The sequence below is a fragment of the Grampus griseus genome (assembly GCF_964374135.1).
Source record: "Grampus griseus genome assembly, chromosome: 2".
Taxonomy (NCBI): Eukaryota; Metazoa; Chordata; class Mammalia; order Artiodactyla; family Delphinidae; genus Grampus; species Grampus griseus.
The window spans coordinates 113,562,129-113,587,613 of NC_139018.1; the positions used below are offsets into that span (position 1 = coordinate 113,562,129).

General features: G+C 35.0%; 1 protein-coding gene across 7 annotated transcripts in view; it reads left to right on the forward strand.

Moving 5' to 3' along the window:
• LRRC49 (leucine rich repeat containing 49) overlaps positions 1–25,485 on the forward strand; it is a gene marked incomplete at its 5' end in the record, with an annotated part of 155,745 nt that overhangs the window by 51,717 nt on the left and 78,543 nt on the right. For all 7 annotated transcript variants that reach the window (XM_082648708.1, XM_082648707.1, XM_082648703.1 and 4 more), the window contains one exon: positions 11,730–11,791. In XM_082648708.1, coding sequence (XP_082504834.1) covers positions 11,730–11,791 — 62 coding nt within the window. The remainder of the gene's footprint in view (positions 1–11,729; positions 11,792–25,485) is intronic.

A 25,485-nucleotide genomic window follows, 5' to 3' on the forward strand; every position in this document is an offset into this window, starting at 1 on the left:
TGTGGGTAAGAAGGACTTCAGTAAGTTTTGTGCCAGCTGAAATTGCCATTCCTTTTCCCCCTCTGGTTCTACTGTAGCAGTTATTAACCATCTCCATAGATAAAATACCCATGCTGTCCATCCTTCCTTGATACTGTTTGTTAGAGAACAGATCCTGAGGCTTTAGCTGAGGTTTTCTTCAGCCAGCTGCTCTTTACCCAATGCGTGTGTGCATGGCAGGGGTGGGAGTGGGCTGGGGGTGGGGTGGGTTTGCTGGTGTTCCAGGAATGGCTGTTGAGTAGACATCTTTAATAACACATCTACTTGATTAGCCACAGTTACCCATAGTCCATGCCTGTTCTTTGTATGTACTGACTCTGAGCGTGGAAGATGGCATTCTTTTGGAAGGAATCGCTGCATTTGCAGTGCAGCATCTCTCCTGCCAGTTCTGAGCCGCAGTTTTCTCTGTTCAGGGTTATCTCCAATAAGATCCTATCTGCTTTCCACCTTCCTGAAATTCATCAAAAATATTGATCTATTAATAGCTCTCTTGTTTAAATCATGTCCATGCTTTCACTCATTTTGTGTATTTTATGTTTGTTTCACCCATTGAATCTTGGGAAGGAGATGAAACAAAGGCATTATCTACTTTACCATCTTATCAGAAACCTTCTTCACTGGTATTTTCTATATAGAAAAGTCATTGTTTATTGTATTAAATTCACTGATCTTTTTCTTGGAAACTTTATAAATTTCTAGCCAAATGTCTTTTAAGTTTATATGGTATCTTTCCCTTTTAAAAAACTATGAAACATTTCAGACATTCCCAAAGAATAGGAAATAATATTACAAACATTTGTATGTCCACCAATGAACTTAATAAATAAAAACCTTTTAAATATATTTGAGGCCTACTATGTAACCCTCCTCCAACACATTCCCTCCCTCCTTTGCAGAGGTAACCACAGTTATGAATTTGGTGTTTATTCCTATGCATGTCTTTTTCCTTTTCCTGTATATATCCCTAAACAATCCCATATATATACCCCTAAACAATGAAATCATTATTTTGCATGCTTTTAAGTGTTCTGTAAATGATATCATCAAACTGTACATATCTTCTGTAAGTTACTTTTATTATGCTTTGAGATTTATCTATGTTGATACCTGTAGCTCCAGTTCACTAATTTCCATTGGTATATAGTATCCCACTGTGTGATTGTAACTAAATATTTATTCTTCTCTTTATGGACATTAATATTATTTCTAATTTTTTGTTGTTAAGAAGAAATAACATTTTTGTACATCTTTTTTGTGCATAATTATAACAATTTCTCCAGGACAGTGTCTTTCAGACATTTTTTACCCATAATCTATGGTAGTAAATAAAATTTACATTGAAACCCAGTAATTAAATACATATTTATATGAGTACATTATAAATAATGGAAACAAGCATTTCATGACTATACCTACCCTTACTGCAATCCATTCTGGTATATCCTAGTCTATTCTATCTCATTAAAAAATGTTGGTCTCACAAAAAGTTAGTCTCAATCTACTGAATTGATTTCTTGACGAATGAAAAATTAGTTGCAACCTGCATGTGAAAAATAATGCTCAGTGGTGGATACTTTGGAGAAGCATTGCTGGGTGCCAGGATTATGCACATCATTTCATTTTATCAGCTAGCACCACGTTTTTCTCAAAGTGGTTGTACCAAATTACATTCCCATCAGCATTACCCGAGGGTTCCTTTAACCTCACAACCTTAGTGACACTTGATGTTGTCAGACCTTTTCATTTCTGCCAGTCTTGTAACTATAAAATTGTATATATTATATTGAGATTTTAATTTTAATTTCCAATGAGATTGAATGCCTTTCATCTTTTTTTCATTTTTGATATTGAGATTGCCTCTTCTGCAAATAGCCTTATCCTTTGCCCACTGTAATAACTTTTTTCTTCTTTTTCATATTGATCTGTAGTATTTCTTTTGTTTCTGCTGTCTTTTGAGAAACAGAAGTAAAAATCATCAATAGTTTCCTTTATTGTTTCTTCTTTTTGTTTGAAAAATCCTTTCTTATGGGCTGAGGACATAAAGGTATTTTTCTGTGTTGTCTAACAAGAGTTTTAAAGTTATTCTTCACATAGAGGTGTTTCATCTATTTGGAATTCACTTTTGCTTGTGATGTGCAGTTGAAATCCAATTTCTTTTTTTTAAATTTTCTCATGGATTACCAATTGTCCCAGCACGTTTTATTGAAAAGTGAATTATTTTTGTTCTTCCCGCTCCCCTTGGCAGTATCTTAATTTAGCAAATTAAATATCCACACATGCATGGGTCTGTGCCTGGCCTCTCTGGTCTGTTTATTTGGTCTCTATCCATGTTCCAATATAACACTGTCGTAATAACTATAACTTTCTCTTATGTTCTAAGAGCTAGTAGAATGAGGTCCCCAATCTTCCTTTCCCTTTCCTTCCTTTCCCAGCCTTCCTTCCTTTAAAAAAAAATTATCTTGGTCTTTTCTTTTTCTGTATACACTCTGAAAATAGCATGTTAAGTTTCACGAATAACCCTACTGGTCTGTTTGATTGGACTATCTTTTAAATTGAAGACAGCTGACGTTTTTATGACATTGCAGGCTCAATATCATAATGTGAACATGGTATATTAATATGAATGGCATAGTATGACTAGAGCACATTTCTCAATTCATATGTCTCATCTGATGATTTTTATGCTTTTCTCCATAGAACACTTATTTGTTTTTTGTTAGATATCTTCCATATATCTTATACTTTTTTGTTGTCATTGTAAATTTTTTTGGTCAGAAATAGATTTCTTACTGTTATTAGTATATGGAACCACAGTTGGTTCATTGACCTTAAATCCAGAAACCTTGCTCAGACACTTAACAATTCTAATAATGTGTCTGTAGATTACCTTAGATTTTCTGGTTAGACAATTATAATTTTTTTTGAACAATGGTAGTTTTTCTTTAATCATTATATATTTTGTTTCTACTTATTTGATTGAGCTAGACTGAAGTTTGATTTAACCTTTAGTACAAAGTTGAATAAAGAAACAAAAGTGGTCATCCTTGCCTTATTCCTGATTTTAAAGGAAATGCGTCACTGTCTATGTTTGCTAACTGCCATTTATCAGTCTGAAGAAATTGTCCTCTATTTTTAGTTTGCTTAGAGTTTATATTATGAATGGTTGTTGGATTTTATTCAATAATTTTTCTACAATCCTTAGACTGATCATATGGATTCTTCTTTAATCTTAATTTTGAAAATTATATTACAAGATTTTTGTAATGATAAGTCATTCTAGCATTTTGGGTTGTTATGTATGTTATGGGCTATATAGCATACACATTCCTTTTTTGTTTGCTAATATTTGATTCACAATATTCACAACTATGTTAATAAATGATATTGGCCTGTAATTTCTTTTTATTGTTCTTTTCTGCTATCAAGGTCATACTGACCTCATAAAATAAGTTGAAGAGTGCTTCCTGTTTTAATATTCTGTGATTCCCTATTTTGATTTCCTGTCTGGTATAAATCTCAGCTTATATGAGATAAAGATGATCTGTTCCTTGAGTATTTTGGTAGAATTTTTCTTGTAAAATAGTCTGCATGGTTTTAAACCGTTGACTCAGTGTAATAGTGGACATCAGTTTTGATACGTTGTAGTTTCCTTTCATCTAAATTCTTATTTTATTTTTTGACTGCTCTATCTATAGTCTTGTTCCTCTTGTGACTTCTAATAATGCTTATTTATACTTTCTTTTTTCTTGATCAGTATTGTCTGAAGTTTATCTTACTAGTAGTTTCAAAGAACCAGCTTTTAGCTTTCTTGAACCCCTCTTACAGCTTTTAAAAATATTATTTTTTTGACTTTTGTTCTTATCTTTCTTAGTTCCTCTATTTAAAAATTTTTCTCTCTAAAGTTTTGTGTTAGGTATTTGATACATTGGTTTTCAGTCTTTTTTATTTTTTGATGTAAGCATATAAGGCTATAAATTTCCCTCTAACTGCCACTTCAGCTTCTTCAAAGAAGTTTTGAAATTTAGTATTTTTATTATTATTTAGTTCTAAATATTTTCTAAGTTCCATTATTTCTTTGATCCAAGTGCATATTTAAAAGTGTATTTAAACTTTTTGATATGTATGGATTTATTACTCTTTTTTTGTCATTCTTTTCTAATTTAATTGCATTGTGGCCAGTGAATGTTGATTATATGTAATTGGTTTGTGTTAAGGTTTGCTTTATTGCCTAGTGTGCAGTTACTATTTATAGTCAATACTTAGTATATTTGCCTAGTACGTGGTCAGTATTGAAAGCTATGTTTCTAGGTGCTTACAAGATTTAAATTGATGTATCTTCCTGGTAGATTGTTTCTTTTATAATTATGTATTAACTGCCTTTATTACTAACTCCTTCATTTTGTAAGTATTTTATCAGCGTGGGCTACATGCCAAGAACCGTTCTAAGTATGTAGTATATATCATGAAGCTAACAATACTTCTTGCCTTAACATTTATTTAGTCTAATGTTAATATCAGCTTTCTTTTGGTGGTTTTTTTCCTGGTATATGATTTTGATCCCTTAACCTTTTTAAAATTTAAAATTTTGACATAATTTCAGAAACTGCTGCAGCAATAGTATAAAGAATTCCCAGTACCCTTCACTCAGAGTCCTTAAATGATAACATTTTAGTACATTTGCTTTATCCTCTCTCTTGATCATTCTCTTTCTTCCCTTCTCTTTATAGCTACCAATCTCTCTCTCTATGTATATATTTTATACTTATAAATATATATGTATAAAATATATATATATGTATTTATTCTGAACCATTTAAAAGTTGTAGACATAATGCTTCTTTATTTTCATATACTTTAGTGTGTATTTCCTAAAAACAAGGAATTCTTTTACATAACCATATTATCAAAATCAAGAAATTAACATTGATCTGATACTAATATCAGATCTATAGTTCCCATTCAGATTTTCCCAATTATCTCAGTAGTGTCCTTTATAGCAAAAGAAAATCCAAGATCATACATTGCATTCAGTTTGGTTTTTTTTTTTTTTTTTTTTTTTTTTTGCGGTACGCAGTCCTCTCATTGTTGTGGCTTTTCCCGTTGCGGAGCACAGGCTCCGGATGCGCAGGCTCAGCGGCCATGGCTCACGGGCCCAGCCGCTCCAAGGCATGTGGGATCTTCTGGGACCGGGGCACGAACCTGTGTACCCTGCATCGGCAGGCGGACTCCCAACAACTGCGCCACCAGGGAAGCCCCGGTATTTCCAATTTTTGGCTCTAACAAATAAAGCTGCTATGAATATTCTTGTGGTCTTTTATTTATATATTTACTTTGGTGGACATATACTCTTATTTCTGTTACATAAATATGTAGGTGTATCATTACTGAGCCATGAGGTAGCTGGGTGTCTAAATTTATTAGAAACTGCTAAACAGTTTTATAAAGTGATTATACCATTTTACACTCCCACCAGCAATAAGTGAGAATTCTAATTGCTCCACATCCTTGCCAACATTTGACATTGACAGTCTTTATAAGTTTAGTGATACTATGATTTTCATTGTAGTTTTAATTTGCAGTTACTTAGTGACTAATGATACTGAGCGTCTCTCCAATTACTTATTGGCCATCCTGGCATATCCCTTTGTGAAGTATCAGTTCAAGTCTTTTGCCCATTTAAAGAAAATGGGTTATCTTTTTATCCTTGAGTGTGGTGGATCTTTATTCTAGATTCAGTCCTTTGTTTTATATATGTATTGAATGTATTTTCTGCATGGCTTCCTTTTTGCTTTCTTAACAATGTTTTTGATATGTAAAAGCTTTAAATTTTAGTGACATACAATTTATCAATTTGTTTTCTTTTATCATTAGTGCCTTTTTTGTCTTGTCTAGAAAGTCTTTGCTTATCCCAATATCATAAATATGTTCTCCTCTGTTTTTTTCCAGAAGGCTTATAGTTTTACCTTCATTTTATGTCTGTCATCCACCTTTAATTAAATTTTGTGTATGGTGTGAGATGTAGAGGTCATGATTCATTTTTCCCAAATAGGGATGTCTGTTTGCTCCATTGCCTTTTATTCAAAAGACCTTGCTTTCCCCATTGAATTAAATTGGTTTCTTTTTCAAAATTGAGTTATAATCAAATGAGTCTTTTTCTGAACCTTCTATTCTGTTACATCTATTTGTCTAACATTATGCCAAGACTATACTGTTTAATAACTCTAGCTTTATAATACATGGAGATATTTGGGGAGATCATTAATTTAATGAATTTAATTTGCTTAGATTTTATGTGTGAATAAGAATGATATTTGGTTAAAAGTATGGTTAAGTAAATCTAAAAGAGCTCTTTCAGTAATAATGAAATAAAAATTCAAAGTGATATTTTATTATTGGTTAATCATAAGTTTATTTTCACCGGGTGTTACATAAAATAATTGTGAGATGGTATCTTAGATTTGATTAAATACGATAATTTTATTACCATACCTAATATTTGTGTTTTATGAATCTGCAGATTCATTTCTTTCACTAATTATGGAAACATTCTGAGCCTTTATATTTTCAAATATTGCCTTCTCCCACTTTCTCTTTTTCTACTTCTTACACACCTGCTAGACATGGTATGGACCTTCCTGTTCTAGTTTTGTTTCTTAAAATTTCCGTCATTCTTATTTTTCTCTGCTACATTTCTGCATGATTTTTACTTCTTTAATGCTATCTTTCAGTTCACTAACTTTCTCCTCAGTTTTGTCTAATCTGATTTTCAGTCCATCCATGAGTTTTTAATAATGACCATAATTTTTTGTTTCTAGAAGTTCTGCATGGATTAAAAAAAAAAAAAAAAACGCCCAGATACCTTTATTTATAGCATCTTTTTTTCCTCATGTTTTGATTCATTTTATTTCTCTAATAATTTTAAACATAGGTATTCCATAGTCTTTATCAAGTTATTATATTTTCTTAAGTTTTTGGTAATTCTACATTTGTTGCCTAAAATTTATGCTTACTCTTGCTCACAGTAATTTTTTCCCATAACTTGATCATTTGGGATCGTCCAAATGCTGTAAAATCTGAATTGAGTTTGTGTCTTTCCAGTGAGTTTCGCCAGGAGTGGTGGGGGCAAGAATGCTGGGGACCCTTTTTATGAGGAGTCTTGTTAGATCATGCATGTGATGTAAATTTGAACTAAAAATTCAGATGTGGAAAGGCCTATGATTGTGAAATTGAGACGTTTTCTATTTTTCCTCATAGCTGTTATATCTAGCTCTCTTAGATTATAAAGACTAGAAATCTCTTAGTCAGAGCATCAGTGCGTGTTTATTAATCTGGTTTTTAGTTCCTTTTTATTTGGGGGGAATTACAACAGTGTATAGAAGAAAATCAGCCTGAAAGAGTAGCTTGCACCTAGATTGACTGATATCTATTGTCATGTAATGAGTAGTAAATAAATATAAAAAGTAGGTACACATATTAATGCCTTTGGATAATAGAGGCAGATAACGGACTTTTTCCATGGCAAATAAAAGTGTGATGAGTTGTTGATATGACGGTTTACACATTATTCCTCATATAATATGTGTCTGTGTTACAAAGTGATGGCTATAGCAAGTAGTTATTTTGGAATTAATTTTATAAAGCTTTTTATAGAAAAGAATACTTTTTTCTTTGTTTTTTTTCAAACTTATTCAGTGCTTTGTTAATAAATCTGTTTTTACTTCTCAAAATTAAAATAATTACCCATACATATTTTAACTCTGACTTTTTTGTATAACAGAATAGATAACAAAATGAGAGTAGCCGTGATTTTATTATAGTCATCTTTGTGCTCCTTGATGCGTGCCAAAGCCTCTATCTCTTCACCCTTCTTCTTCCTTATTCCTCTGCAGGAGGCTGCTCTAAAAATAGCTCCAGTAATAGATGTTCTACACATAGTCAGATTGCTGAATCATTTAGTTCTTTTGTGAAGTTTAGGAATATGTAAAACTCTCTGAGTTGAGTAGGACAAGCATGTTTCTAAAACAGCAGGTCATTATTCTTTTGAAAAATAAAGAATTATAATCCTCTCATAATCTTGTAGTAAGTAATTTTTAAGGTATTTTTAAAGGATTATATTTTTTAAATATATAAAATGGTTTTGAGTCTTACTTTAAAACATATTTTGAATGTGATTCTGGAATCGTGTTTCGTTAAATATAATAAATTTGACACTAAGAGAAGGTTAACAGAGGAGCTATAAATATTCCCCTATATGTAAATACTTTATTTCATCTTCTTTTTCTTATCTTAGGTATGTTATTGCCTCTTTGTAATAGTTTCACTGCCTGTGAAATAGTTACCTCCAGAAAAGAATTTCTGGTAGTGTTTGACACTTGACAGTGAAATAAATGTGCTGACTTTTTCTCAGTTATGAGGATTTAGCTTTCTTAAATTATCTTTAACCCCTTATTCCTCCTTTCCCAATTATTCCAAAATAATTATATATTTTTTTGATAAGCAGATTATTGAGTGCTGGCTTCCCCAAAGTGGCACCAGAATAACCTGCTGATAAAGAAAAACTGAGATTATTACTTATTGGCAAGAAGAGCACATTTCCCTGCCATAGTCTTAGTCATGTCTTTAAGGGCTAAGGCAAGATATTTATTTTTGAGATTTCTTGGGGGTCTGGTTTAAGGTGGGTCTTTCAGTGCAGTGGCTTCAGATTGATGAATCTATGATATAATAGATTAGGATTGTCTGGCACAGCAAGATGAGCTTTTCAAAGTGAATATTGGACTATTATGTTACATTTTTGTTTTCTCTGGCATTAATAACTGTCTCACTTCTCCCATTAATTGAAGGTTCTATTGAAGTACCATTAATTAATGTCCAAACTTCCCAAGAGAACTCTAAAATTCTTCTCTGTATTGGCAAAGATCTCAGGTAATCTATGTTTCATTTTCTCTCTTCAAAGATACCCCTTCTGGAGCCCTCCGTCCTCTGTCTCTAATGTAGGCTGTTTGCCCTTAGGCCTTCTATGGAGATGACTTCCTTGGATTTCTCTTGCCTCCCTCCAGTAGTGAATCAAATTTCTGGATCTTATGTTTCTACATCTTTGGTTTACTCTCATATTAGAGCAACCATCTTCTAGTAGCTTTCAGCAATCTTTTTTTTTTTCTGTAAATAACTTATGCATAGATAATTGATACGATCAATAGGATGTTTTCTTTTTGTCTATTGTAATGCTAGAAATTCCTTACAAAGTATATCTTAGAATTGCTAGAAAAATTACAGTTACAGTTTTCTTATAGGAATGAAATTTGGAACAACAAAAATTACTGTGGGTAATTATTTTGCTTTTTAAAGTTCTGGAGAGGCTATCTACTAAACTGGTTTTGGGGTATGTGTAGTTGAATTCTGATTTTTAGTTTTTCAACTTGTGAATATTTTTTATAGCTGTATCAGGTAATGAGAGTTAATAATTTTGAAAATTTGATAAAAACTTATGGTAAAATTTTGTTTCTTAAATGAAGATAAGTACAAAACACTATAATCAAATAAACTTAAAACCCCTTTTCTCACAATTTATACCTGATGTAATTTGAGTTTATATTTTAATAGCAAAAATATTATGTCTTGAAAGGCATCTGTGTGTCTGTAGTCTTTGAAGGTGGTAGGCTGGGGCTCAAAGAGACAAGTGTATTTTTTTTTAAGGTGCCTTGATTCAAAGGAGATTCCGACTACTGCTTCTCAGTTTCAACCAGTTAGATGTCAGCAAACAATGTTTATGCCCAGAAATATCTCACGTAGGTTCCAGAAAGAATTTAGGAGAAGAGGGATTCCTCAAACAGAGAAGGCTTTCAATCTGGCTGTGACTCTAAACTTCTAGAGACCAGATAGGAAGCAAGCTACCCTTTCCTTTGGAAATTAGGGCCCTGGAACAAAAAGAGGTAATCCAGCTCTCCTCCCCTCGCCCACTCTACTCTTATTCTGGGAATATCAGAGAGAGGTAGCTGGTGGAGATGATTCAAGAAGTTTGCCAATATATAGAGCCTATCACCCAGTGAGGCAAATTTGATTGTCTTACTGTTTTCTGAAGACTTATTCTTTGACCATGGCTGAAAAACTCTCAAAATCACTAACTCACATCTGTGGAACAGGCTTTTCAGGGGTGGGCCTGAGAATGGTAATGCCAAGTGAACGGTATACATAGCCAGTGTTTTGATCACTGGTAGTTGTATTTCTTTTACATGGATTAGGGTCTAAGGGGTTGAGAGAAGGTTGAAGAATGGTACACAAGGGAAGCTATGTGGGAGAATGTCTTAAGCCAGATTCATTTCTCCTACGTCCTCTCAAAAATCAGTGAGACGTGGCTCTGCCACAATTCTATCACTTTTATGGTTTCTTGGTATAACAAGCTTTTAAAAATAAATAAATGAACTGTTTATGGAAAAGCTGATCTTGTCTGTAATTTTAATGAATTGCCTGAATTTTTATTGGGTCTTGGAAATAATGGTAGTTTTAAAAGGGAGGAAGAAAAGGAGGGAGGAAAAAAGATGATGACTTATGCACAAACAGTAAAACAAGTTTTGATTGGGTTTAAATATTGGTCATAATAATATTTAAAATGTACATACTTTTATTAGCATCATTCAATCTCATATAACTAGGAATTATTTTAAACAATATTGCCCTTAAAAATGAAAAACATTTAATATGAAAGTAGCACTATGTGTAGTATTTTAAAGAGCAGAGCATTGGAAGTCAGGATGACTGGAATCTTGTCCTTCCTTGGCTTCTGTATATATGACAGTATGTGTCTTGGGTCACCTTTCCACCCCTCTTCCACGCTGCCCCTGTGACAACCTCAACTGTTTACTTTTTCTTATGTGAATAATATAGGTAATTACTAAGCTTCCTCTCAAGATTCTGGTATTCCAGAATATGTCATACTTTTCAGAAGGTTTGTGTCTTTTCGCTTACTAAAATTAGTAAAAAATCATTTGGGCCCAAATATTTCAATATTTGCTAAAGGTAACTATGTTTAAACAGCAGTGTTTTGCTCAGGGGTGCTGCACCTAAACAGAACAGCATAGATTTCCAATTGTAAGAGTCTCTGATTCTTGCTTAGATTGGAATTTGTCCTTAACGATGCCCTCCGTTGTCACTTATTATGATCTACTTTTAGTGTTACAGGGGAATTGTCAGTGTACTGGTTCACTTGTAACTGAGTGGTATATTTCTGTGGGTTTGAGAATAGAGAGGTAAGTAGCTTTGAAATTCTCAGTACTGTTTGGAAAGCTGGTTGCATAAACTTAAAATTTAAAGCATTTGAGTAGCTTCTTTTTAGGAGTGAGGTTTAACAAATGTTTGGTCATACTGTATTTGTGCTACAGTTGAAATGCTGAAGTAGCATTTTGGCTCCTTTCCCAAAAGCATGCTCGAAGAGGCTAGCAGCAGCAGCATCTCCCTCTGTTCTCTTCAGTGCTTTTTACCTTGTGAGTGGTGCAGCTTGTTCTGCGGATGTACTGAAACCCTCCCATTTAATCTGCAGTGTAGAAGAATGGAGCTCCATCTCCAGTAGAAATCAGTGGTCTAGCAAGGTTGCAGTAAATAGAAATGACTATATATCTCAACAGCTGAGCAAGAAGACATTTTTTAATATTTTTCTTCTTTCAGCTGGTAAATTTTTACTTTCTGTTTCCTTCTAGAGAGATGTGGATAATTTGCCCTGCCTCCAACGTCTGTTTCTCAGCTTCAACAATATATCTACGTAAGTGGAAACTCCCAACTTGTCATTTATTAATAACTTGATTGTGTGGGTTCTAGTGCTTTAAATTAAGATTGTAAATACCTTGGAGTAATTTATTGGCATGTAAGATTTTAAGTTGGAAAATGATAGGGCTGTCTGTGACAAAGTTCTTTGTGGAAAAACAAAGCTCTTGTGTATATTAGTGACTCTGATGCTAAAATGATGAAATTCGTATGATATGTGTTTTTTATAATTATACTTTAGAGTTGTTCCTTTGTAAAACATGTACGTGGAAACTTCAACATATATTTTGCTGTCCTTTGTTTGACGCTTAACTGCACTAGTCAGTTGAATTAGAATTTCTTTCATAAATTATCATCTACAATCTGTGTAGCTACTAAGCAATTTTGACATAGCAGGCTATGTTTGTCACTAAGCCACTTGCATATTAGGCCATAACTTCTAACTTGGTATCCCTACTTAGAGAACTAATGCAGCTAGAAGACTGTATATTAGAATATATAAATGTATAAATTTTGTTTTCTAAAGATTTGAAGCATATCATCCTTTCTATTGTGATGACACATCATTCAGTGTCAATATGGAAGATTTCAGAATTGGAGCTGAGACGGGCAGTCAGACTTTTCAATGCAGAAGGAGTAGCTACCCTTTCCTAATTCTCTCCTTCTCCTTCCCCTTTGCCCCTCAGTTCTTTAGTTTCACTTCAAGACTGTTCTCTGAACCTACTTTTATAGGAGGGTCAGAACTAAGTATAAAAGTGTTGAGAGCACATCTTTTCCTGAGCTCTAGGTCTATGTTTCTGATTATGAAAAACCAGTTGAGCTTTTGCACATTTTCTGTTTGCTCTGTTTCCTATGTTAACCCCACATCCCTGTACTATATCTCTAAAAGGTAGAGATTAAGTCTGGATGGTGAATTTTGCATATAGGCGTTGTTTCAAAGGAAATACCCATAATTATTCTCTTATTACGCTTCTAAAGTTTTCTGAAAAACTTTTAATATTCTCTTCAGTTTAGGTTGAAGGCTGTTCCAGGGCTTTCATTTTCTTACTGATTGCTTTCTTTGTGTTTCTACATAGGCTTAGCCCTCTACCCTCCCCTAGTGCTTCCAGGTGATCTGCTTCTGAGGTCAAGTACATTTTCTGCTCTGTTCCTGTTGATGCCTATGGCCCAGGAGATGGTATAGAGAATATATTTGATCTGGGAGGAGAGTGCAAGCCTTGAAAACATTTCCATGAGCTTTACTTAAGGCATAAATATCTCAGATAGCTGGGAAAGTAGATGATCTGTAGTGATAATTATGGTATCCTCATGTCCCGAGTGTCCTGCTATAGTCCTGGCTTGATACAGTTGCCTAATTTTACAGTTCAGTGACCCAGGAATAACATACAAGAAGAGCAGAAATAGCGGTATATAAAGGTAAAAGTACCTTTTAGGACTTTCTCCGGATTACATAGTAGGGCTTTTTGGTTTTGACCAAGTTGTTGGATTCTTAGAAGTCCATTTGCATAAACTATTACCTGGTGGAAATTCAGAAAGTTCCAAAATGTGATGGCACCCTACTGCATTCAGAGAGCTTCAACTTGGGATAAATAGGTACCTATTTAATGGTAGGTTGACCATGGCCTTGGTGGACAGAACCATTTTTGCATGTTTTCCTGCAGATATTAGAACAGTGCATTTAGTTCTGCTAGTAGGCATGCAAGATATATTTAGAGAATGAATGACACATGTCCACGTCTATGTATCTGAATAGAACCAGTGCCTCTGGTCAAAATATCCCTCAGAGCGTGAGGAAGACAGAGACATGAATAGGTAATTATAATAGAGTGAGTTAAACTTAGTTGTGGTAATACGCAGAGATACTAGAAAATGTAAATCACTGTGGGGAAGGGAAGTAAAGGAAGCCTTCCTAGAAGGAGATGGTCCCTGGGCTGAGCTCTAAAGCTCACTTTACCTTTAGTAAAGTGAAGGGTATTTGGACATTCCAGGTAAGGGCACAACCTGGGCAACTTAGATGCAGAAGGCTCAGAGTGGACTCACTAGGTCCAACCTCTGGGCACCTGCAGTGAGATGCTTGCCCTTCTGCTCCCCTACCCCTATACTAGCCTCAGGTCTTCCTCCAGCTCATGGAATGCTGGAGGGACCTGCCAAAGTACATTTTATAATAATTACCCTGAGAGAAATATTCTGTGGCTAATCAAGAGGATTGGTTATATCTACTTCATTCTTCAGATGTGTTCATTTCATTATTCAGCTCTTCTGAGGTGCTGTTGTCTGCTTGATTTGTTTTGTTTTTCTTGGCTCTCATGATCTTAATTTCCAAGTAGTCTGCATTTTTTTCTCTAATGGCTTATTCTTGTTTTATGAATGAGATAAAGTTCTTTTTTAATTTCTAAAATTTATTTTTTCCCCTGTTGCCTGTATTTGTTCTTTAAACTAAACAAAACAAAAATGCTGTCTTTCTTTTGTTCATTTGTTCTACGCTTATTTGGATGGCAGTTCTTATTTATAAATGAGAATCCGGATGAATTGTTTCCTCAACATAGGTTAGAAATATCACTGTGAATGCAAGTTATAAGGTCTCTGTCTGCAGAGGATATAGGAGGGAGGAGGAAGGATATCCACCCAGTTGGACTTTGCTTTATAATGTCCACAAGAAACTTGCCTTCTGGGAATGGGTGCTCCTTTTATGTCTTGGCCCAGATGCACTTACCCAAACCACTGCCCTTCTTCCCTCACCATTTTCAACCTGGGGACAATTCAGGAGTCAGCTGCTTTGAGGGTGAGAGGCTGGCAAATTGTTACCAAACCCTCCGATAATTACTGGACAACTGACCCATATCTGCTGGCAACGTTTTCTGCCTCTGATCCTAGGGAATATTCTGAGGTTCTGCGGGCAACATTTACTTAACAATGATCCTGTTCATTTCAGGTTTTACTGATTCCATCTGCTTTATATCTTCCAGAAATTCCTTAGTGTTCTGGTCTCCTGATGGAACTCTTCCTGGTTTTCTAGTATTGCTAAGGATATTTTCATACTTTTATGTTCAGTCATTTCAAAGAGATTTTGAGAGGGTGTAGAAAGGTAAGAGCATGTGCTCAGGCAGCCATTCTCATAACTGTCCTTACTTTGGTGATTTCCCGAAATAGGCTACACATAAAAATATCCTTGGAAGCTTTAAAAACACATAGTCCTTGGTTCACTGCTGGGTAACCTCCAGTAGATTTGGAGTGGGGCCAGAGAGCTGTATGTTTTCAAGGCTTCTCAGAGAATTCTGATGTGCAGTTTGATGCTAGATTTGGGAACCACTGAGTTATGGCACCCCAAAATAAGAATATTTGTTAACTTAAAGATTACTATTTTATGTAAAATTTCCTTTCACAAGGAAAAGCTTTTAGACAAAAATATTTTTCAGGGGTAAATATGTACTACCCTCAGGAGGTAGTTTATGATCTGTAGCCAAAACCCAGGGTGTTTCATCTCTTTTCCACAGAGGCAATGCAGAGTTCTGCTCTTCATTACTAGGTTAAGTTGTAATTGATTCTTCTTTCCTGTCTCTCTTTTCTTTCATTCTCCAATGCAGAAAGTTTTTATGAGCTTTTTTTTTTTTTAAACAAAGGAAGATGCATTTATAATTCTAGTGCCTTCCTTGCCTAAAAGGGAATGGTTACTGTTGCTTCCAGAACTGAGGGGATGTTAGTATCATTGGGAAAGGAGTCAAATACTAGCCAAGGTCAAGTATCAGATCAGGACTCTTAGTCTCATATATTCTTTTTTTGAATTGTGGTAAAATACTCATAAAAGTACCATCTTAACCATTTTAAAGTATACAGTGCAGTGGTGTTAAATACATTTACATCCTTGTGCAGCCAATCTTCTGTTGCGCAGAACTCTTTTCATCTTGCAAAACTGAAATGTAATACCCATTAAACAATAATTCTCCATCCCTCCCTCCCCAAGCCCCTGGCAACCACCATTCTACTTTCTGTCTCTATGAATTTGACTACTCTAGGTACCTCACATAAGTGGAATCATGCAGTGTTTGTCTTTTTGTGACTGGCTCATTGCCACTTAGCACGATGTCCTCAAAGTTCATCCATGTTATAGCATGTGTAAAAATTTCCTTCCTTTTTAAGGATGAATACTCATGTATGATCCTTGAGGTGGCATGGAACTAACTAGAAGAGGGAGCTGGCAGAATGAACCATGACTACCTCTTCATCCTCACTGTCTTCCCATAGTGCCCTATGAACTTGCCCTGTTCTACCGAACTTCCTTAAACATCATGCTCCCCCTTGCCCACTCAGTCTTTGCATCTACTGTGGCTTCTGACAATAACATTTTTTCTATCCTCTGTCTGTCTGAATAACACCTGTGGATGCTTTAGATCTCAGGTTAAATGACACCAAGGGTTCTCAAACTTTAATATGCCTAAGGATCATCTGGAGAGCGTGCTAAAATGCCATGCTCGGGAACCCGTCTTCCATGGATTCTAATTCAGTAGTTTTAGATGGGGCTCAGGAATTTGTATCTTTAGCAAGTCGTGCAGCTGACTTAAAAATACCGTTGGTCTGTGTTTTTCAGACTTTGAGTCAGAACCCATACAAGGATCCTAAAGTCGATTAGTCAATTTTAGTTCAAGACCAGAAAAATAAAAACAGAATAGAGAATATCAGTTTGTTAAGCATTGTAAGGGTGAACACTGTCTCATGAAAAAGTTACAGTTTTAATATACGTGGGTGTATCCATGCATGTGTGTGTGTGTGTGTGTGTGTGTATTATTTTACTGTAGATATTTGGGAACTGGGTTACATTGTAGATATATTTCTCACTATAGATTGGGTTTAAAAAGTTTAAAAAATACTGTGGGGTCTTGCTACATGCTTTCATAGCTTCCTGTATTTCTACTACTATTGCAGTGTTCATAATTAATTGTACCTTCATTTTAAATTATTCTCCCTGCCAGATTGTAAACTTGACTGAAGGCAGAGGAATGTCTGCTTTGCTCACTACAGTCTCTCTAGCATCTAGCACGTATGTGCTCTTAGTTGAAAATTTGTAACAGGAATTTAGTCCCTCAAATATAAAGATTTTTCTGTGTGGTCTTGTTTTGGAGGGCCCTCTTTCTTGTCATTACTAAGGCTTTTGGACTGCTTAATGTCTGGGCGTGTGAGGTTTAAAGGCTTAAGCAGTCAAAATTATTTTGGTAGTTGTTTCTGGCTTCCAGATCAATATACTGATTTGCCAGTAAGGATCTTGCCAAGAACTTCTAGATATGAGACAAATCTATAGAAACTAAACCTTCCTGTTAGACTGTGGTGTATTAAGGGTAGGGTCGTTGATATGGTTTGTCCCAGGGTACAGGCAATATGGAGCTGCAGTATCTGCAGCAGTAGAGCATTTATATGGTCATTTATACTTCAAAAACAAATAGACAAACAAACCCAACGGAAGAGAGATCAGATTGGTGCTTAGCAGAGGCAGGGGGTGGAAGGAGGAGGAATTGGAGGAAGGCAGTCAAAGGTACAAACTTCCAGTTATGAGATAAATATGTACTAGGGATGTAATGTACAACAATCTAACATTGCTGTATGTTATATATGAAAGTTGTCAAGAGAGTAAATCCTAAGGATTCTCATCACAAGGAAAATGTATATTTATTTCTGTTTCTTTATTTTTGTATCAATATGACATGCTGGATGTTTACTAAACATCATTGCTGCTTCTTACCACTATGCACTGGAAATTTTAAACAGTACTCCTTCCTGCCAGTGTAGACCTCTCATATATCCTTCTTCCCCTAGTAAGACAATGGTATTTGGACTCTGCTTTCTCTTTATGATGTCATGGAGAATTTTAAACTAGGTTTCCATTTTCTTTTTTGAGGAAGGAATGCTTTTACATGTTGTCTAGTGACCTCTTTTAGTAATTATAGTATAACTAAAGGTCAGTGAACTACAAGCTTTGGGGTGTGACTTTTCCTTTATTACAGGGCAAAATTTTCAAAATTTTACTGAAAATGGCTCATGGTTTTACCTTTATCAGGAAGTCATTTTCTTTGCATTTTTCTCAAACTGTACTTCAGCTTGGTAAGTCATTCTGTATGAATTATATATTCAGAAAAGAACCTATGTTAGGCGAGTCAGAGAAAGTCTAACTGCCTTGCAGTTATGTCTTTTAGTACTAGTTGATATTTGGAGGAGTGAATTATTTCACTGACCTTCAGAATGTATTGATATTTGTTATGAACTCAGGTTGTTACATAAAGTAGTCCTATAGTTGAGATGTAGGACAGTGTTGCTATGTCATTTTGGCTTGAAGGAAATTAATTTTCCTTAGTTCTAGTATCCAGCAAACTGTTAGAATACCTTCATTTTTTTTCCTTTGTGACTAAAATTAACAGGTAACCAACAGTATAGGAATCTTCTTGCTAACTGAATAAAACACAGGAAATCACCTATTGACAGATCTTTTCTGACAGCCTACTAAGAGCTTTAAATTTGAGAAATGATTACATACTTATTGCGGAAATTTCGTTATCAGTATCCATTTAATTACTTAGCTTCTCCTGAGGTGTTTGCCTAATGGCTGACATGTGATTCACCTTCAGACAAACATTTAATTGCATTTTTCTAAATATGATGACCTTCATGTAAAGAGAACCTACAAGAGCAGATTCTAAAAATAGTTGTTTTTTTTTTTTAATCCATTGCTGTTTTACTCCTTTACCATGAGCAAAACCCCCAGACTGTGCTAAGGCATAGTCCTTTAGTGGCTGACGGTCAAGCCTAGCTGCAGCTCTTTAATTCTTTCAGAAGGAAAATAGGTGAGAAGATATGTCTCCACAACTAATGACAGATTTTTTTCTGCTACGTCAGAACAGTAGACTTTGAGGTACGATAAATTTGTTTTATCATTCTCATAGTTGACGTAATTATTTGATCTAAATTTAATTTATTTAAAAATAGAAATTTTACTAAAATAATTTTTATATAATTCTATTATATACCTGATGCCGTTATTACAGGCAACTTTTCCTTTTAGAGATCAAAAGTAGAAATTATTCTAAAATATAAAAATGTTTAAAATGGACCAACTTCATTTTCTTCATTGTTTTTAGGACATTCAGTTTGTTAGATGACTGTGCAGTCTGTAATGCATTGCGTTCTAATACAAATGCTTTGAATTTTTCTACACTAATTTAATTAGTTAATTTCCTCTGCCCTTGTTTTATTTTTGTAATCAAAATGACTTTTTATTTCTGTGAGTTTTAGATGTTTGCTGATCTCCTGTTAGACTACTAACTATGCAGATGGAATATGAACACAGTGATACTGTGTACTCTTGCCAAGTGGCAGTATTTATTATTGAAGACATTGGAGGTTTTTTTCTGATTTAAGGGCACTAGCATTACAGCTATTCACACAGTAAAATTGTAAGATTTGAAATTGTAAGATTATCCTATTAAATTCTGTAGATGAATGAGCATTAGAAATCAACAACTTTCTATGCCTTGTACATGTTTATAGTATTTTGTACAGTTATAAAATCTAAAAGTGTTTTGCGTTAAGCTGGATTTTAAAGTGTGTAGAATACATTTGCTTTATATCTTCTAGTTTACTCAGTTGAATATAGAATTTACTGTCAAGAGAAAATTACTGAAGTGACATGACAAAAGGTTAAAGGCTTCAGTCAGAGGTGTTGTCAGGGAGCACCTGAAAACCGGGTGACTGACTGCAGCAGGGTCAGAGCTTTTATAGGACATTTGGCAAGTTGAGTACGTAATCTTGTGGTTTACCCTACGAAGCAATTTTCAACGTTAACCTCCATTAGAGGTTGTGGATTATTCTAGTTTTCATGCCTCTTGCTTGAGGACTCAATAATCATTAGAATAGTATTTTTTGAGGACTGTTTTTGCAAGCCTTGTGGTTTATTGAAGAGTCAAAGTTATAGGGCATGGGTGGTAGATAATAAAAAGGAAAGAAAGGGGGGAATAGGTACGAGGCTATGGGGAAACTGGGGATCCTCTATCATATTTGTTTTATTCCTTTGGTGTTATCTTTGAAGGAGAGAAAGGCAGGAAAAACCTATTGGGTAGCAGTTACTTTTTATTGTTATTACAAGCCTATTTTATTATCTTTCTTTCTATCAGTATCTGTAGTCATGTAAAATATTAATTCTGTAGGTACAATAATTCATACAAGTGCTGTTATAGATTTTATTTATATCACTATGAAGGAACTTCACAGGAAGTTTTTTGGATATTCTTATTATAATCATAAAGTTTCATTTATGTAAGGGTAATTTATTTGTGTGTGTATGTGTGAGTTTTTCTAAAAGGAAGGATTCTTGAACTAAAATTAAACTAAGACCCTGTGAGCAGGCTGTTTGCACACATAGGCTCATACTGGGTTCACACATACATAGTTGAGAGGCTGATAGCTATTCATGGCAGTAAATTAACATTTTAAGGCGCTGATGTGTCAGAGTCCCTTTTGGGTTTTACTAATGTGAAGGTTCTAGAAGTTGCAGACGTTTTTGGTACATATTACTAAGGGGAAATTTTTTTTTTTTTCTTTTTTTGCGTTATGCGGGCCTCTCACGGTTGTGGCCTCTCCTGTTGCGGAGCACAGGCTCCGGACGCACAGGTTCAGCGGCCATGGCTCACGGGCCTAGCCGCTCCGTGGCATGTGGGATCTTCCTGGACCGGGGCATGAACTCATGTCCCCTGCATCGGCAGGCGGACTCTCAACAACTGTGCCACCAGGGAAGCCCTAAGGGGGAATTTTGAATCTTAAAATTACTCATGATTATATGTTATATTGGGAGATTGTTTCTAGGTGTTCAGAAACACAATTATGGTAAATTGAGACCAATGTGTGTTTTATGATTTCCTTTTTGTTTTGTTCTACAAATTCAAGGTATAAGTAGATTAAATCCAAAATGCATTTAGAAATAAACTTAACGTATATAGGTAACTTCCACTAGTGCTCTTCCTTGTACTTGTAGAAAATACTTCCAAAAGGGGTTTGAAGTATTTTGCAATAAAAGTCTCAAATACAGTGAACATAAACATTTAAAACAAAGGTAAGTGACTGTAATATTCCCTTCTTGTCTTTGTCTTGTCATGTTATGTTTTGTTTTCATTGCAGTATAGTTGATTTACAATGTTAGTTTCAGGTATATGGCAAAGTGATTCGGTTCTCATGAAAATCGAAATTCTAAAAAAAAATGTTTACATATCTGTTATGGGTTAATTTACGTCCATTCCACCTCCCAACTCCCCCACCCCAACCCAAATTCCTGTGTTGATCTCTTAACCCCCAATACCTCAGAATGTGACCTTATTTGAAGATATGGTCTTTACAGAGGTAATCAAGTTAATAGGAAGACATTAACGTGGACCCTCATCTAATAAGACTGATATCCTTATAAAAAGGGGAAATTTGGAGACAGGTATACAGGAAGAGTGCCATGTGAACATAAAAATGGCTATCTACAAGTCAAAGAGAAAGGCCTAGAACAGATCCTTCTCTCACAGCCCTCAGAAAGAAGCAACCCTGCCAACACCTTGATTTCAGACTTCTAGCCTCTAGAACTGTGAGATAATAAATTTCTGTTGTTTAAAAAAATAAAAATAAAAAATAAAACAAAGGTAAGTGAACAGATACTGAAAGGACTGAATAAACTGGTTAGTTAATTTCAGGAAAAAAACAAGGTTAAAATCAATCACGCCAAAACCCCAACTATGTACTGCTAACTACAAAACTTTCAAATTTGATCTACTGGAGGAACTTTTGTTTATCCTTTATAAATCAGTTCAAACACTAAACAAGGAGAATTATTTTCTTTTTCTATTATCTCTACCATACCTCTTAGAGTACTATATATAATATCTGTTTTGATGTATATCCAGTTATAACTTAATCATAGTATCTGTCATATTTGGCACATAGTAGGCATGTAATTATTATTCTTTTAATTAATGAATAAATAAGACCAAAGTTTAAAGCTGATGTTTTTCAATATTTATAGATAATTTTTAATAGCCCTTTTCAGCATGTTATCTTATTTAGTTGTCTGAGGATTCAGTTTGCAGCTAATTCAGCATGGCTGTCCCCTGGGATATAAAATGCTAAGAAGTAAATAAAACAAGGAAGCTAAATTAAAATTATTTTATGGTACAGTTGGGTTATTAGAAACAACTGTCACAAGATCTTCCAGACAGAAAGCTTTCCTCAGTGATTTAAGATTTCATTGGGTTACTTTTTGAATATTTGAGTAGATTCAACGTTGTTCTTGGAGAAGAACTGAGACTGTGCTTCAGGTAGCTTCTAAATTATCTGATGCAAAGATAAGATAGCCCTCTTATATATAAATATAAATATATGCCGTTTTAAAGTCCTTGTCTACTAATTCCAACATTCCAACATCTGTCATATCTGGGACATTTATAGTGACCTGTTTTTCCTCTTTGATGTATGTATTAAGTTTTCTTGCTTTCTCATGTATCTGGCAATGTTTTATTGCATTCTTGGCATTGTGGATATTATGTTGTTGAGACTCTGTGTTTTGTTGTCTTAATTTAAAGATTGTTGAGTTTTGTTCTGTAAGGTAGTTAAACTACTGGAGAATCAAGTTGATGCTGTTGAGGCTTATTTTCAGGCTTTTTTAGGGCGGGTCTAAAGTAATCTTATTCTAAGTAGAGAAATAAGCTTTATATCTATATTTATTTTTTCCTGACAGTAAACACAAGGTTTCTACATCAAAGGCAGACTGATTAATACCTGCAGAATATCTTTGCACTGGTTTCCCATGCTCCATTTTTCCTCAAAGGGTTATGTGATGGGGCAGATGTCACGTACATGTCTAGGGTGGGGAGTTTCTAGCACATCAGAGGAACCCAAAATTATTAGTTTTGGAGCTTATATAGGAGATGCTTGCACAGCTTCACCTCCTCCCCTCTGGAGAAGGAGAGAGAGACAGAGACACACAGAGAGAGATGGGGAAGGCTTCTTGGTCAAATACTCTTTAGAATGTAACTGCTTAGTTCTGGGAGATAAAGTTCTATGTCATTCCAGAGGTCTCTACCTATGCAATCACTTTTAACCCAGGTGCCAATTTTCTTTGCTCAGAAAGCCCTGCCCATGCAGAAATATGAACATCTTAACATTGCCCAATATAGAGCAGCCCAACAGCTAAGGCATAGCATTTCTGGGACCTCAACTGTATTCACTGTGTTTTCACTGTGGTCTCTTACTATGTCTGGTTGGACCTCCAATGTCTCCCAGCTCTGTGTGGCCTATAGGTACACTTTTCATCTCATGGCCCCTTAATAGTTGTATTTTGGTAGGTTTCCCGGAGCCACCCTGTGTTGGTACATCTTAATATTCAGCCAAATACTTGAAAGACTTCTATGCAGATTTCTGGAGTTTCTTCTCTACACAACTCCTTATTCTCCACTACCCCCCACCTCAAATCCCAGCAGCCCCAAACTCTGACCTCTGTTTCATCCACCCAGTGAGACCTCTGTTCCTTTTTGACTCCCCTTCTCTGTGCTGTGATCTGGAAAGTGCCTCCAGGCAGAAAGCAAGACTAAAGTGGCCTTCATGTGTTTCTCTTCTCCAGTGATCAGCTCTATCCTGTCTGTTGTTCAATGCTTGCGTCTAATATTTTGTCCAGTTTCATAGTTGTTTACATTGGGAAATTGATCTGATACCATTACCATCATAGCCAAAACTGCAAGTTCCTTCTACTATATTTTCAAATTATCATGTTGTATACCATCTTTGCCATCTACCTGTCTGGTATTTAAAGGATATGAATTCTCTTTAAATTAACAATACTGTATTCCTGTATCTAAGAACCAGTGACTTAATCTAATCCTGAATTGGTAAATGTGCAGTTTCTGTGAAAAGCCTCCCTGATATTTAAATTAAACAATTAAGAAATGAGCTAAAAATCTATTGTAAAAATCCACTCCAGTATCATGTTATTTGTGCAGAAATCTCCATGCTCTGTCTTTATTACTTTATCTCCCTATAGAAATTCCTTCAAAATTTAGCATATTCTAATATTTTTTAAAGAGATTGAGGAAAGAACTAGTTAAACCAGAAGATTCTGGCTAGTGAAAGATACTACAATGGAGCACCGATTTTGTTATGGGTTAAAGTGAAAAGGGAGCACTATGAATGTATGATTAAATTATTGGGATACTTTTTCCTGTGCCCACACATTAAATATGTCTACATATAGTCATTCCTGAGTCCATGTCTGAGATTACAGGATCATGTCATTCTCAAAAGAAAAATATTTTCCTATTTGTGATAGAAAAATACATGTTATCTAAAATCTGTGTTAAATTATTTAGGAATACATTTATAAGAATTGTATGTTTCTATAAGACCTGCTGACTTTTGATGTTTGAAGGGTGATTGATAATCATACCCTTTCTCTTCTGCTCTAAGTTTTGAATCAATTGAAAAATACAGGAATCAGACAAATGGAATATGAAATAGCAGAATGCAGTTTAGATATGCACCTACAATCAGGCTTCCTAACATATAACTTTCCTGGATTGGATTTTCAACTCATGGCAGAGGAATTGGAAAACTGAGATCTCCCTCTCTGGGAGGAGTGGAGCCAAAGAGAACACTCCCATCCTGGAGACTGTGTGGCCTGAAAGAAAAATAATAGAATACTATTATGGTATTTCGGTACTATTGTGTATGCACTTCTCCTTTTGAGAGTTTACCTCCTAGGAATTGTGTGTGTGTGTGTGTGTGTGTGTGTGTGTGTGTGTGTTTGTGTGTGTGTGTGAGTAGGTTATCAGATGGGGTAAATTAGTTGCTTTCTCCATATTAGTTTTTAGTATTAAAGATGACTTTTATGAAGGGCTGAAACTTAGCTTGGTCAGGAAGGAAAATTATTGCCTGATCTTGATAGTCACTGAACTTCCAGTCAGGCCTTGGTTAAAGACCAGGGCATTTTCCCCTTTAAAAAAAATCTTGCTTATATCCAAGTAAGGGAGTTGGGGTTCTCTATAAATAGGGAGGATATTTCTGGATTCTTGCCTTGAAGGGAGGTGAGTCAGTTAGGCTTGTTTCTCCTGGACACCTAAAAAGATATCACAGTGGCTTAATTATATACTCCAAGGCACCTTAATGGGTAGTTTAGAACTGTTGACTAGCATCTGGGAATTGTTTTTTGACAAAACGTCCTTCTTATGGTTTAAAAAGAAGTTGACAATGTCATTTGTTGACCCCATGTTAGAGACCATAGTTTTTAGTTTAGGAATCTCCTGGGAAGCACTGAATAATGTAAACCAAATTAATAATATTTTTCTGCTAGTTCCTTTCATCTTGTCTTTGGAGTTTGCTTTTTTGCACTTCTGGGGTATTGGCTTGTGATTCTCCAAAATAACCCACTTGAGGGATTATGAGAGCGTTTTTCATAGCTGCATGGGATTAGGATGTAGGACTACCTTAGAGATATCCAGAGGATGGTAGCTAATAATTACTCCTCATCCTTCACATCCTCTACCATTTCATTAAAATGGCTTCATCTCTTTCATTTAAAGAATTTAAAATTTCTTCCCAGTTGGTTTCTGAAGAACGTTGTTGATACATTTCTCTACATAAAACACCAAATAAGGCATTGTGGGGAGTGACAGAGGGTAAATATATGGCTTC